This window comes from Coregonus lavaretus (genome assembly GCF_964263955.1).
Source record: "Coregonus lavaretus genome assembly, chromosome: 33".
NCBI lineage: Eukaryota > Metazoa > Chordata > Actinopteri > Salmoniformes > Salmonidae > Coregonus > Coregonus lavaretus.
Window position 1 is genome coordinate 21,408,769 of NC_140020.1, and position 13,282 is coordinate 21,422,050.

At 41.9% G+C, this 13,282-nt stretch overlaps 1 protein-coding gene across 1 annotated transcript in view; it reads left to right on the forward strand.

Annotated features, from left to right (window-relative positions):
• The window catches only part of LOC311108052 (voltage-gated delayed rectifier potassium channel KCNH5-like), a gene marked incomplete at both ends in the record, with an annotated part of 159,808 nt that overhangs the window by 79,249 nt on the left and 67,277 nt on the right, over positions 1-13,282 (forward strand). Inside the window, one exon of the mRNA XM_084150701.1 lies at positions 1,590-2,019. Coding sequence (XP_084006827.1) covers positions 1,590-2,019 — 430 coding nt within the window. The remainder of the gene's footprint in view (positions 1-1,589; positions 2,020-13,282) is intronic.

Genomic DNA, 13,282 nt, shown 5'->3' on the forward strand with positions numbered 1-13,282 from the left:
AATTATAATGTGGATGTCATGGACTGTCAGTCCTTTTAGCCACATTCCTGTGCTGTATACCAAAATGAGTGGTGTGGTAGCCGTTTCATTGGTTTTCGAATCGTAGACTGTAGCTTTAAAAGATGCTGGTCTATGCCTAGCAAAGTCAGCATTTCCCTCCTGTGAGAAAGGAATTGGTACTGTGTTGCTGTATGGAAGTGTGTGTGAACCTTATTTTCTTCTGTCATTGTCACTGTCTGGTACAGTGGGCTACTACATCTCTTTGCCCTAAAGCGATTGACCACAAGCAATGATAATGACTAGCGTGTAGTGTAGTGACTGAGTTACTACTGAATGTCATTATTCATGTCAATTCTTCATGGGTAATGGAATACATTTGACATGGCTCGAAATATAATTTAAGTGACCCATTGAGCTTAGAGGCTATAATCATTACAAATAAGACTTAAAGAGGATAGATGAACATGGAAGTGGAAGAAGTTCAATGAATGGGAACTCTAATGTACAATCGACAGGGGTAAACTGTTAGTTTTTTATTCTACCTGTCATGAAGAGAGGGCAGAAGTACAGGAGTTGGAGGAATTCATCCATACAGTCCCCATATGAACTAATATATTTCCATCCAAATACATGAACGTCATCACATAAAAGAGCCATAGGCAGGCAGAGTGAGGCAGGATTCTCTGAAGCTTTGGGCTGTCCATCCATCTAGCTGTAATTTTTCCATGTGAGATTGTACTGAAAAATACTATCATAACTTGCCTCACAAGTCTTGAGACTTCCTGGTTGCCTTGCCTTTTGAGAGGGTGAGAATTCTATGGTTATGGATCCGGTGGGATTACGCTATACTGTACTTTGGGTTGTGAAAACACCTATACTGGCCTGCCAACTGAAAGTTATCGCCCATAATCATCCATGAATGATATTCTAGGTATTCATACAATGAGGTGAATTTGTAATTTGGGTCACATTTCCCTTCAAACTCTGTGATACTCACACTTCGCAACCTACTGATTAAAAGCAGCGCATACAAAGGTTAGTACACCAGGTGCATTCAACAAGGCATACATTTGCTGAATGTTTGTTAACATAAAAGATCATGAGTGTTTTTACTGTCCCAGTTTGCTAATTTAGTTCAGATTTTCACTGTGTAATGCTGGCCCCTTCTAGAGATTTGGGGCTTAGAAACCTCAGTAGCAGCTGATTCAAGGCTCTCATTAGAGTTGAGTATTTTCTTTTACAGTATTACAAATATTACAAATACACCCAGAGTTGCATGCGGATTCCACTGACAACTTTCCTGTGATCATGAAACTGTGCCACAGAATTTAGCACAAAGAGTGCCTATTAGCATGCATACATTTTTTTTGTGGTATTATTCCTAGTTGTCCAGTGTTGTCTAGTGCAGTGGTTCTCAAACTTTTTTGGCCCGTGACCCCAAAAAACAATTGCTTCAAAGCTTGCTCCATAAGCTTGCAGACCTAGTCTAAATTGATGTATGAGTGGACCAGATTGCAATTGCTCTCTCCCTATCTTTCTATATATTTATCTCCATCTCCTCTATCGTTCTCCTCTCTCTCTGTCTCTAGGGCCTCAGCAGCCTCTTCAGCTCACTGAAGGTGGTCCGACTTCTCCGCTTGGGCCGCGTGGCCCGGAAGCTTGACCATTACCTGGAGTACGGGGCAGCGGTCTTGGTTCTACTGGTGTGCGTCTTCGGCCTGGTGGCCCACTGGCTGGCCTGCATCTGGTACAGCATTGGGGACTACGAGGTCATCGACGAAGCCACCAACACAATCAAGACAGACAGCTGGCTCTATCAGTTGGCCACGAGCATCGGCTCACCCTACCTCTACAACGCCAGCGGCTCTGGCCAGTGGGAGGGCGGCCCGAGCAAGGACACTCTCTACATCTCCTCCCTCTACTTCACCATGACCAGTCTCACCACAATCGGCTTTGGCAACATCGCTCCCACAACAGATGGAGAGAAGATCTTCTCTGTGGCGATGATGATGGTGGGCTGTAAGTATTCTTATTTATCTGTGACTATGTAGGTTATTCTCTTTTACAATAACTAATAGCTCAAAGTTGAAAGGCTCCTCGCCAACTAAGATTCTACATTTCAAGCCAAGAAAGACTACCACTGATCATGTGCAACTACCGGATACAGTACGGAACATAGTCTAGGGCTGCACAATTAATCTCATTTTTATTTCAAATTGTGATATTGACATGTGCAATATCCATATCGCAAGAGGCTGCGATTTTTTCAAACCTTACTCAGCTGCGTGTAAAGTATTTTCAAGTTTACTCCGTTTGTTGTCTCTCTCCAGTCTCCCTCTTTCTCCTATTGCGGCTGCTTCCCACACACACCATGCCCCGCCCCCTGTCACTCAAGCAGGCACAGTTCTGGGTCTGCATGAGAGTCTGGGTCTGCATGCTTCTGTTAGCTAGGCCAATGTATGCAGTCAAGAAACAACAGCGATTCTGCTTTCAACTTTTCTTCTCCATATAAATCCACATGTTTTATGTATTGTACTATTAGTTTGTGTATCTTTATCTCTGCAAAACGCTACCACATGTTCCTACCACATGAGTGCCACACGTGCTAATGCTAATCACTAACTAACCACTATAGTGCTGTACTTGCTGTTATAAGCATGTATTAACCTTATCTTCTTCTGTAGTTTCTTTCACAATACTTTTTTTGTTAATTTATTGTAATACTGTATGTCCCCTGTTCAAACAGCCTGTTATTTACCTGCTGTTTGCAGACCCATAACCTGTTTTATACAGGTTACATGACTAGGTCCTGTGCTGGGTTTTTTGTGCAAAAAATGTAGTGTTTTTTACCCCCTATACAAAAACGGTAAAAACCCTCTGTGAAAGGGTTATTGTAAGACTTAGAATATGTTTCATGTCAGGATCGTGATGAGATTATATGGAATCATGAAATTAAGAGATAGGCAGTAGGTTTAACACAATCTTTCATGTGGTGGAGTTATCTGAGGGGATATTTGAGAACATATTTTGATTTGAATCAGAGCAGTTAAAAATAATTATTAGATCAAGAGGCGCTTGGGTTGCATCATCAAGGCTAGAGGCATTGGGGAATGCCTAAAACCCCAGCGCAAATTAAGCCATGAGGGACTGATACAATATGGCCTGGCTTTTGATTAGATTAATGAAGGATCAGAGTTGTTGCATTAGGCCAGAGTTGTTGTGTTTAGAGTTTGGCTGGGTCAGGTTGGTAAGGCTAGATTTGTGAAGACATTCATGCTTTTAGGAGGGGGGGGGGGGGGCAGAAGAAAAATCATACTGGAATACACTAAAATGTGTAAGAAGCACAAGTTCTCTCACACTTGTTTTTCCGGACGACACAGCAGGGTTTCTTTCAACACAAGATTTATAAAATGTCCAGCGTGCTATGAATTTAATCCCGGCCAAGAGCTTGACTCTTCCATTGCTCTCCTGCCATGTGTGGTTGTTTAGGTAATACTAAATGACTAATAGAATGGCTAATGGTTTACTGTTTTCAGAGTCATATGAGTAGTATTGATCAATCAGACATTCGAGTGAATTGATATTATATCGGTGCTATAGCACTGAAGTTCTGCGATACCCTTAGAGTTCGGAGCAGTCTGACCACACGTCAGATGCATTTTTATCCGATTGAATCCTGATTGAATCCTTTTTGGGCGAATACCAACGTCACTGGGCCTAGGATGGAGCTCAGGAGACCTGTCCTATCTAATTAATAATAAACACATACCTTACGTAACAATCTTCCCAACTCGCCTCTTCCAATACAAACAACACACCACATTAACAAACACACACACACACATAAACAGACACACACACTTTGAACAGAATAGCCCAGCAGCAATTGGCTGGTGTCCAGCACTATACCTCAGCACTTTTTTAAATTTGAACAGAGGCAATAGAGTACTGTATGCTGATTTAGCAAGTCATATTCTGGGCCCTAGAGCTCCTCAGGGTAGCACAGCGGTGTCTCACCTACAAAGGGTATTTATTCTGGGTCACACTGGGACCAGGTATCCCCTGTCTGCTGACATTCATTTGTTTTATTTCTCTATTTCCCTTTTGGCCCTGTTTTGTGTGTTTGTAAATTACATTAGATCAGTGTGCTGCATCTACTTTGCTCATTGAATAATGTTGTTTTGATTACACAATGCATAATGCAGGGCTCACTAGACTGCAAACATCTGCACACTTCTTTTACTCATCACCATCTTGATCTTTTGTGAGACAGTGGATACAGTGCATTCGGAAAGTATTCAGACCCCTTGACTTTTTCCACATTTTGTTACGTTACAGCCTTATTCTAAAATGAAAAACTAGACCTGTGCACATAAGGTCTAGAGATAAAGAATGGAGAGATAAACCTGTACTCTGCAATTTACTTTAAAAGGTGATTTCTGCTTGAGCCTACATGTGATTTGTTTGAATCCAGGCCCCATGTTTTGGGGTAGACATGATGAAGTCACTTAGAAGACGTGGTCACTACTGGCCTATAGATTGATATGACCAAATTATGAAAATATTCACAATTGTATTTTAACAAGCACATTTTTTTTTTATGTTGGATGCACATTAGTTGACAGCTCAATTGCACATCAACACACATTCAATGTTGTATGGTGTCTTTTGCCCATATGGTGTGCCAGACCTAGGTTCAGATACATTATTATTTAAGTATTTGTATTTTAAATACTTTTTCTTTGTATTTTAGTATTTTCAAATAGACTGGCCAAATCAACTACTTCTATTTGCAGTATTTCAATGTCTACTTGTAAAACCAAATACTCCAATACTTTTTTCCCCAAATACAAATGCAATTTTTAAATTACTTAAAAGAAATACTATCTGAAACTATTTTCAACTATTTTTCTCCATTGTCAAATACCCTTAAATACTCTGCTTTAAAAGTTGGGCAAAGAGGCGAATGTTTGTATACAATACAATAAATTTATAGAATAGAATAACTTCATTTTTCCAGAAGGAACTTCAGTTGTGGCAAGTCAAATAAGATAGAGATATATTGTAAACATATAAACAGAAACATTCACACATGACAGATACAAATGCTTACAATGTATATACAAGATAAACATAAGTCACAAAAATCTATTTCCATTTAAAAGCCTTACAGATGCCAGTGCAAAACTGGTATTGGCTCTCATGGTTTTAAGAGATAAAGACCTCAGTCTGCACCCTGATGGCAGTACTGTATATCAGTAAATATATACAGTACAAGTCAAAAGTTTGGACACATCTACTCATTCCAGGGTTTTTCTTTATTTGTACTATTTTCTACATTGTAGAATAATAGTGAAGACATCAAAACTATGAAATAACACATATGGAATCATGTAGTAACCAAAAAAGTGTTAAACAAATCAAAATATATTTGAGATTCTTCAAATAGCCACCCTTTGCACCAATAAGAAGAAGAGACCTGCTTGGGCCAAGAAACACGAGCAATGGACATTAGACCGGTGGACATTTGTCCAAATTGGAGATATTTGGTTCCAACCGCCGTGTCTTTGTGAGACGCGATGTGGGTAAACAGATGATCTCCGCATGTGTAGTTCCCACCGTAAAGCATCCCATCTGGTTTGGGCTTAGTGGGACTATCATTTGTTTTTTAACATGACAATGACCCAACACACCTCCAGGCTGTGTAAGGGCTATTTTACCAAGAAGGAGTGATGTAGTGTTGCATCAGATGACCTGGCCTCCACAATCCCCCGACCTCAACTCAATTGAGATAGTTTGGGATGAGTCGGACGGCAGAGTGAAGGAAAAGCAGCGAACAAGTGCTCAGCAAATGTGGGAACTCCTTCAAGACTGTTGGAAAAGCATTCCAGTTGAGAGAATGCCAAGAGTGTGAAAAGCTGTCATCAAGGCAAAGGGTGGCTATTTGAAGAATCTCAAATATAAAATATATTTTGATTTGTTTAACACTTTTTTGGTTACTACGTGATTCCATACGTGTTATTTCATAGTTTTGATGTCTTCACTATTATTCTACTGTCACGTTCGTTCATAAACGGGACGGACCAAGGCGCAGCGTGATATGCATACATGTTTATTTAAACTTAATAAACACTCGACAAAACAATAAACGAAACGAAACGTGAAGTCCAAGGTAGACACAAACAACATACCTTATACGGAACAAGATCCCACAACCCACTAGTGCCAATAGGCTGCCTAAGTATGGTCCCCAATCAGAGACAACGAGCGACAGCTGCCTCTGATTGGGAACCACACCGGCCAACATAGATCTAGACATACTACACCGGCCAACACAACATAGAAAATCACACCCTGACTCAACAAAAAAGAGTCCCCAGAGTCAGGGCGTGACATCTACAATGTAGAAATTGAATGAGTAGGTGTGTCCAAACTGCTCAAAAAAATAAAGGGAACACAATGTAACTCCAAGTCAATCACACTTCTGTGAAATCAAACTGTCCACTTAGGAAGCAACACTGATTGACAATACATTTCACATGCTGTTGTGCAAATGGAATAGACAACAGGTGGAAATTATAGGCAATTAGCAAGACACCCCCAATAAAGGACTGGTTTTGCAGGTGGTGACCACAGACCACTTCTCAGTTCCTATGCTTCCTGGCTGATGTTTTGGTCACTTTTGAATGCTGGCGGTGCTTTCACTCTAGTGGTAGCATGAGACGGAGTCTACAACCCACACAAGTGGCTCAGGTAGTGCAGCTCATCCAGGATGGCACATCAATGCGAGCTGTGGCAAGAAGGTTTGCTGTGTCTGTCAGCGTAGTGTCCAGAGCATGGAGGCGCTACCAGGAGACAGGCCAGTACACCAGGAGACGTGGAGGAGGCTGTAGGATGGCAACAACCCAGCAGCAGGACTGCTACCTCCGCCTTTGTGCAACGAGGAGCAGGAGGAGCACTGCCAGAGCCCTGCAAAATGACCTCCAGCAGGCCACAAATGTGCATGTGTCTGCTCAAACGGTCAGAAACAGACTCCATGAGGGTGGTATGAGGGCCCGACGTCCACAGGTGGGGGTTGTGCTTACAGCCCAACACCGTGCAGGACGTTTGGCATTTGCCAGAGAACACCAAGATTGGCAAATTTGCCACTGGCGCCCTGTGCTCTTCATAGATGAAAGCAAGTTCACACTGAGCACATGTGACAGACGTGACAGAGTCTGGAGACGCCGTGGAGAACATTCTGCTGCCTGCAACATCCTCCAGCATGACCGGTTTGGCGGTGGGTCAGTCATGGTGTGGGGTGGCATTTCTTTGGGGGGCCACACAGCCCTCCATGTGCTCGCCAGAGGTAGCCTGACTGCCAGTAGGTACCGAGATGAGATCCTCAGACCCCTTGTGAGACCATATGCTGGTGCGGTTGGCCCTGGGTTCCTCCTAATGCAAGACAATGCTAGACCTCATGTGGCTGGAGTGTGTCAGCAGTTCCTGCAAGAGGAAGGCATTGATGCTATGGACTGGTCCGCCCGTTCCCCAGACCTGAATCCAATTGAGCACATCTGGGACATCATGTCTCGCTCCATCCACCAACGCCACGTTGCACCACAGACTGTCCAGGAGTTGGTGGATGCTTTAGTCCAGGTCTGGGAGGAGATCCCTCAGGAGACCATCCGCCACCTCATCAGGAGCATGCCCAGGCGTTGTAGGGAGGTCATACAGGCACGTGGAGGCCACACACACTACTGAGCCTCATTTTGACTTGTTTTAAGGACATTACATCAAAGTTGGATCAGCCTGTAGTGTGGTTTTCCACTTTAATTTTGAGGGTGAATCCAAATCCAGACCTCCATGGGTTGATACATTTGATTTCCATTGATCATTTTTGTGTGATTTTGTTGTCAGCACATTCAACTATGTAAAGAAAAAAGTATTGAATAAGATTATTTCATTCATTCAGATCTAGGATGTGTTATTTTAGTGGTCCCTTAATTTTTTTGAGCAGTGTATATATATATATATATATATATATATATATTATTTAAAATATTGCTCCAGATCAGTGCAGTGCATGTTAATTGAAACTCTCCGTAACCTACTCTGCTTTGTAGTCTTTTATTTGTGAGACGCCTACTCCAATGTATCTGTGCCTCCTGTCAGGCTGCATTTGAATGAGGCTATGCTCCAAGTAGTCGATTGGACTCTGTGGTGAAGGCATTGCATTAAGTGCTGTGGCGTCATGCAAGAGTTTTCCTCAGGTCAAGGGCTGCTGCTCCTTTGTGCGGACTCTTCAGTGAGCTGTGTGGTAAGAGAAATAGAGGTTAGAGGAAGAGAAAGAGAGTTACCCAGAGAGGGGTGGCTAATCTTATAGTTTCTGCCCAATGCCCCAGTCGATGAGCCGAGATCTATTAAGTAAAATGAACCCCCTAGGGTCTAAGGGCCCTGGGCTGGGTTTCTACTAAGCTAACATATGTCATTGTTTTAAGATGGTCATACCAAGGATAATTTAGCTATTTGATTTTGAATTTTATGACCCCTGTAGGTATCAAAAACAAATATTTAAAAAATATTTTTTGAAACATTGAATTTGGCCTTACTGCTATTAGCCATAAAAATACATTGAATAACAGATTCATACATGGAAAACAGATAGCCAAGAAATAAATCAAAAGGAGGTATGTTTTGACTTGTAAGTTAGCTTTGACGTGGAAATGCCCTATTCAATTCTATTCATTTTTCGGCCTGGTACCGGGTTACCTTCAGATGAGTTCCGTGACACTTGTGGGGGTTCTAGAGCAAAACAGAGGACACCATCGTGTTCGTGAGAGTCTCATCATCCAATAGAGGGGTCATATTAGCCCAAAATGTTCGGACCTACAGACGTTTTCATGAGAAGACCGATTTCTGGGATGTCTCCTGGTCTGACAAACACTGCTGTAGCTCTGCCACCTTCGTCCGCAGATGTAGTCCCAATGTATTGTGAAATCTAAACGTCTAGGAGCAACAACGGCTCAGCAGTGATGTGGTAGGCCACACAAGTTCACAGAACGGGAGCGCCTAGTGCTGAAGCGCGTATAGCGTAAAAATTGTCTGTCCTGGGTTGCAACACTCACTACCGAGCTCCAAACTGCCTCTGGAAGCAACGCAGCACAATAACTATTCGTTGGGAGCTTCGTGAAATGGGTTTCCATGGCCGAGCAGCCGCTCACAAGCCTAAGATCACCATGCGCAATGCCAAGCGTCGGCTGGAGTGGTGTAAAGCTCGTCGCCATTGAACTCTGGAGCAGTGGAAATGCGTGATCTTGAGTGATGAATCACGCTTCACCATCTGGCAATCCAACTGACTAATCTGGGTTTGGCGGATGCCAGGAGAACGCTACCTGCCCCAATGCATAGTGCCAACTGTTTGGTGGAGGAGGAATAATGATCTTGGGCTGGTTCGGGTTTCATGGTTCGGGCAAGGCCCCTTAGTTCCAGAGAAGGGAAATCTTAACGCTACAGCATACAATAGCATTCTAGACGATTCTGTGCTTCCAACTTTGTGGCAACAGTTTGGGGAAGGCCCTTTCCTGTTTCAGCATGACAATGTCCCCGTGCACACAGCGAGGTCCATACAGAAATGGTTTGTCGAGATCGGTGTGGAAGAACTTAACTGGCCTGCACAGAGCCCTGACCTCAACCCCATCAAACACCTTTGGGAGGAATTGGAACACTGACTGCGAGCCAGGCCTAATCGCCTAACATCAGTGCCCAACCTCACTAATGTTCTTGTGGCTGAATGGAAGTAAGTCCCCGCAGCAATGTTCCAACATGTAGTGGAAAGCTTTCCCAGAAGAATGGAGACAGTTATAGCAGCAAAGAGGGGACCAACTCCATATTAATGCCCATTATTTTGGAATGAAGTGTTCGACGAGCAGGTGTCCACATACTTTTGGCCATGTAGTGTACCTTAACTAAAACCACTGTAAAGGTTTTGCCTGCAAACTTTGGTTTTGAATCGCGACATTCTGGCATGTCTGCCTTGTGATTTGTTCGGAGAGACCCCAGATTTATTTTCACTCCCCTTATCGACACTCCCCAGTGACGTAGACCCTGTATGCCAAAAGAGTCCATCATTGAAACCAGACCCTAGTCACTGTGTTGCCTAGGGTCGTGTTTTTGAGACTACCGCAGATGCGGAAGGCCGACATCGGCTGATGCGGTGGATTGAGACGCAGCCCATGCAAAAAAAACATATCTCTAGTTTAAACAGTTGGATTTTGATGGGGATTTCTTTTACTATGCTAATTAAATTTAGGCGCGGGTGCGTCAATCGACTAGTTTTTATTTGAACCTCGTTGGCAATTCTGTCAGTGTTGAGACATATCTTCTACAAGATCTTGTACAATGGAATATTTTATTTTCTCTCCATATCATTCTCACATTGCACATTCTAACCTTCACTGTCTGCACTTTTGAGCAATTTCCCACTTTATTTTCTTTGTATACCTCAGCCCGCTTGCCCTGCCTGTCAAGGTGGGTCACACTGATGCTGAATTCTCTGGACCTGTATGCAGAACGCTATCAGGCAATCATCACCACACTGACCCAGACACCAGAAGTCCCGCTGTGTCCCTTGTTACTCGCCACATTCCAGCTCTCAGTGGCATGATTGGATTCATGCTTCATGCCTGAAGGGACGTAATTAGACAGCGGTATAGGGACTGCTGTCTATTAAATGACTGAAAGGGGAAGTTGAATAGTAAAGGGTTAGACAACAGGGGCTGTCTGAGGCCAGGGGCTGGAATGTATCACCCATGTTCTGGGTGGAGAGGAGGGAGTTTCAACCCACCCATTTAATTGGCTATACATTGAACAGCCCACTACTCTGCACATAAATATAGCCCTGACAAGCACAGAGGTGCATTTGATTTCAAAGCCCTGACCCACTCAAAAGATCAGCCGAGATTGGTCATTTCTGCCTACATTGCAGTCGTGCCCCAACTCTCATAATACCTGGATAAGTGTTTAACATGTCAGTAACCACATCAATATGACATTGCAATCTGATGCCCGACTGCAATCTAGATCAGTGGTTTTCTACCTGTGGTCCGCAGACCTGGGGTACTGCAGTAGGTCTGCGAATTCTCCTTTTTAATAGATTGTTTTTCATCAACTGTTGGGAGTATTAATGGTATTATAAACAATTTTTAAATAATTTTCGCAATGCCAATTGTTTATAATAATAATAATAGTTTTGCTACATTCACTGATAAAATTGACTATAAATTTGATAGGCAATTTTATGTAATGAAATTATTTGACTCTGCGAATGGTGGTCTTAATGAGCTTTTGACTGTGATTTGGTGGTCCCTGGAAAATACAAAGTTGGGAACCGCTGATCTAGATGACTTCATTCAATCATTAATTAACTGTGCAGCTTTGCAGACAGTTTGGAACGCGGACGTTAACTTGTCAAAGCTGCATTATGTTGCTTTGTGCGCGGCCCAACATAACTCAGATAGAATTGTGAATTATAGATATGTCATTCTCATTGAAAGCACGTCTGATAAGCGGTAGATCCGTTCTATATGTGCTATTTCTATGCTTCCCCTCCTTAAGTTTTGTTTTCGCAACTTTTACTTTCGGTAACCAACCTCGGTTAGGGCCCCCAAAAGGCTAGAGGCGCTTCTGCCTGATGAGCTTCCATTATGTTTTCCTGAACATTCCAATACCTTTCTTATGCATTTTAGTGACTTACTGCTGCTAATACAAATTGTTACACTTTTCCCATATTCAAGTAATTTGAAACATATTAAGTTATTAACCTTATGAACATAGAAACGTGGTTGTAGTTTCTGTGCCACAATGGTTACATTTTTTACATTGTATCTTTTAATACTGGTAATCAAAATGTGTTATGTATCAAGTTATATGGCTACAATTTGATTAATGTTTGAAGTGTGATTTTATGATTGCTTACTAAAAAGTTATTGTTTAAAGACCCCAAAAAGTTATTGTTTACCTTTTATATTACTAAATACATAATGTCTATTTATTTGGCCCACAGCCCACCACTCAGATTATATTTTGGCCCACCAAGCCTAAAAATCTTAGAACCCCTGCTCTACCCCTGCTTGTTTTGTAACATAAACTGAAATATGGCTTACATTTTAGAATTTTAGCAACCAGGCAATTTCTACACATTGAACCTTTAATGTTGGGTAATGCATCTCCAGGTTGTTTGGCCATTGGTTTTGATCAACTTCCGGTAACACTTTACTTGACACCCAGCGTCATAACACGTTATGACACGGTCATAACCATGTCATAATATGTCATAACAGCTGACATAACTTGTCATAACCTGTCATAATATGGTCATAACACTGTCATGACGCATATATTTACACCTGTTATGACATATATTGCATTATTTTTTTCTTAAGTCCTTTGTTGTAATTAATTTTTTACAGTCATGTTTTTTTTTCATCATATTTTATATAACTTGTATGACACTGTCAAGAAGCATTATCACCATCATAATCATAGAAGCCAGATAGGCCTATCACGTACATGCCCTTATGTCAGTCATCAGTGAAAAGGAGGGTGTCTTGTCCTGCTCCTGAAATGTGCTCCTGCATTCATCCCAGCCATCAGAAACAGAGCATTGGGGTAGGTGCATGTGTGACATCAATGTGTGTGCAATTACAATGATTATTTAATATGGTCAATTCCAGAAAATGTTATATAACAAACTATATATAACATACTGTTGACAAGTAGGCTATTGTGTAATGGAATGTTTTGTCTTGTGTAGTAGGTTTTAACACTTTTATGTAGGCGTCATAACCAGCTATAAAATAACGCAATATATGTCACAACAGGTCTAAATATACAGTATCAGTCAAAAGCTTAGACACACATACTCAGTCTCTTTCTTTTTACTATTTTCTACATTGTAGAATAATAGTGAAGACATCAAAACTATGAAATAACACATATGGAATCATGTCAAGTAAAGTGTTACCCAACTTCCTCACCATCCCCCACTGAACTATCTCAGGTCTATCTACAACATCAATACTCAGTGCAACATTTGTATTCTTTACAAATGTCCATGGTTCTCTTACAACAATGGTTTCTTGGAGTTTCTAGACACAGGTCTCTGGTCTCACATAAAGAGTAGTGCATTTGACCAAATCTATTCTTTACCCCAAATTCCCAAGGTCTATCTACATTTCAACATTAGTTGCTTGGAGTTTATAGTCACATGCGTCTCTGGTCTCACGGAAGGAGTAAAACATTT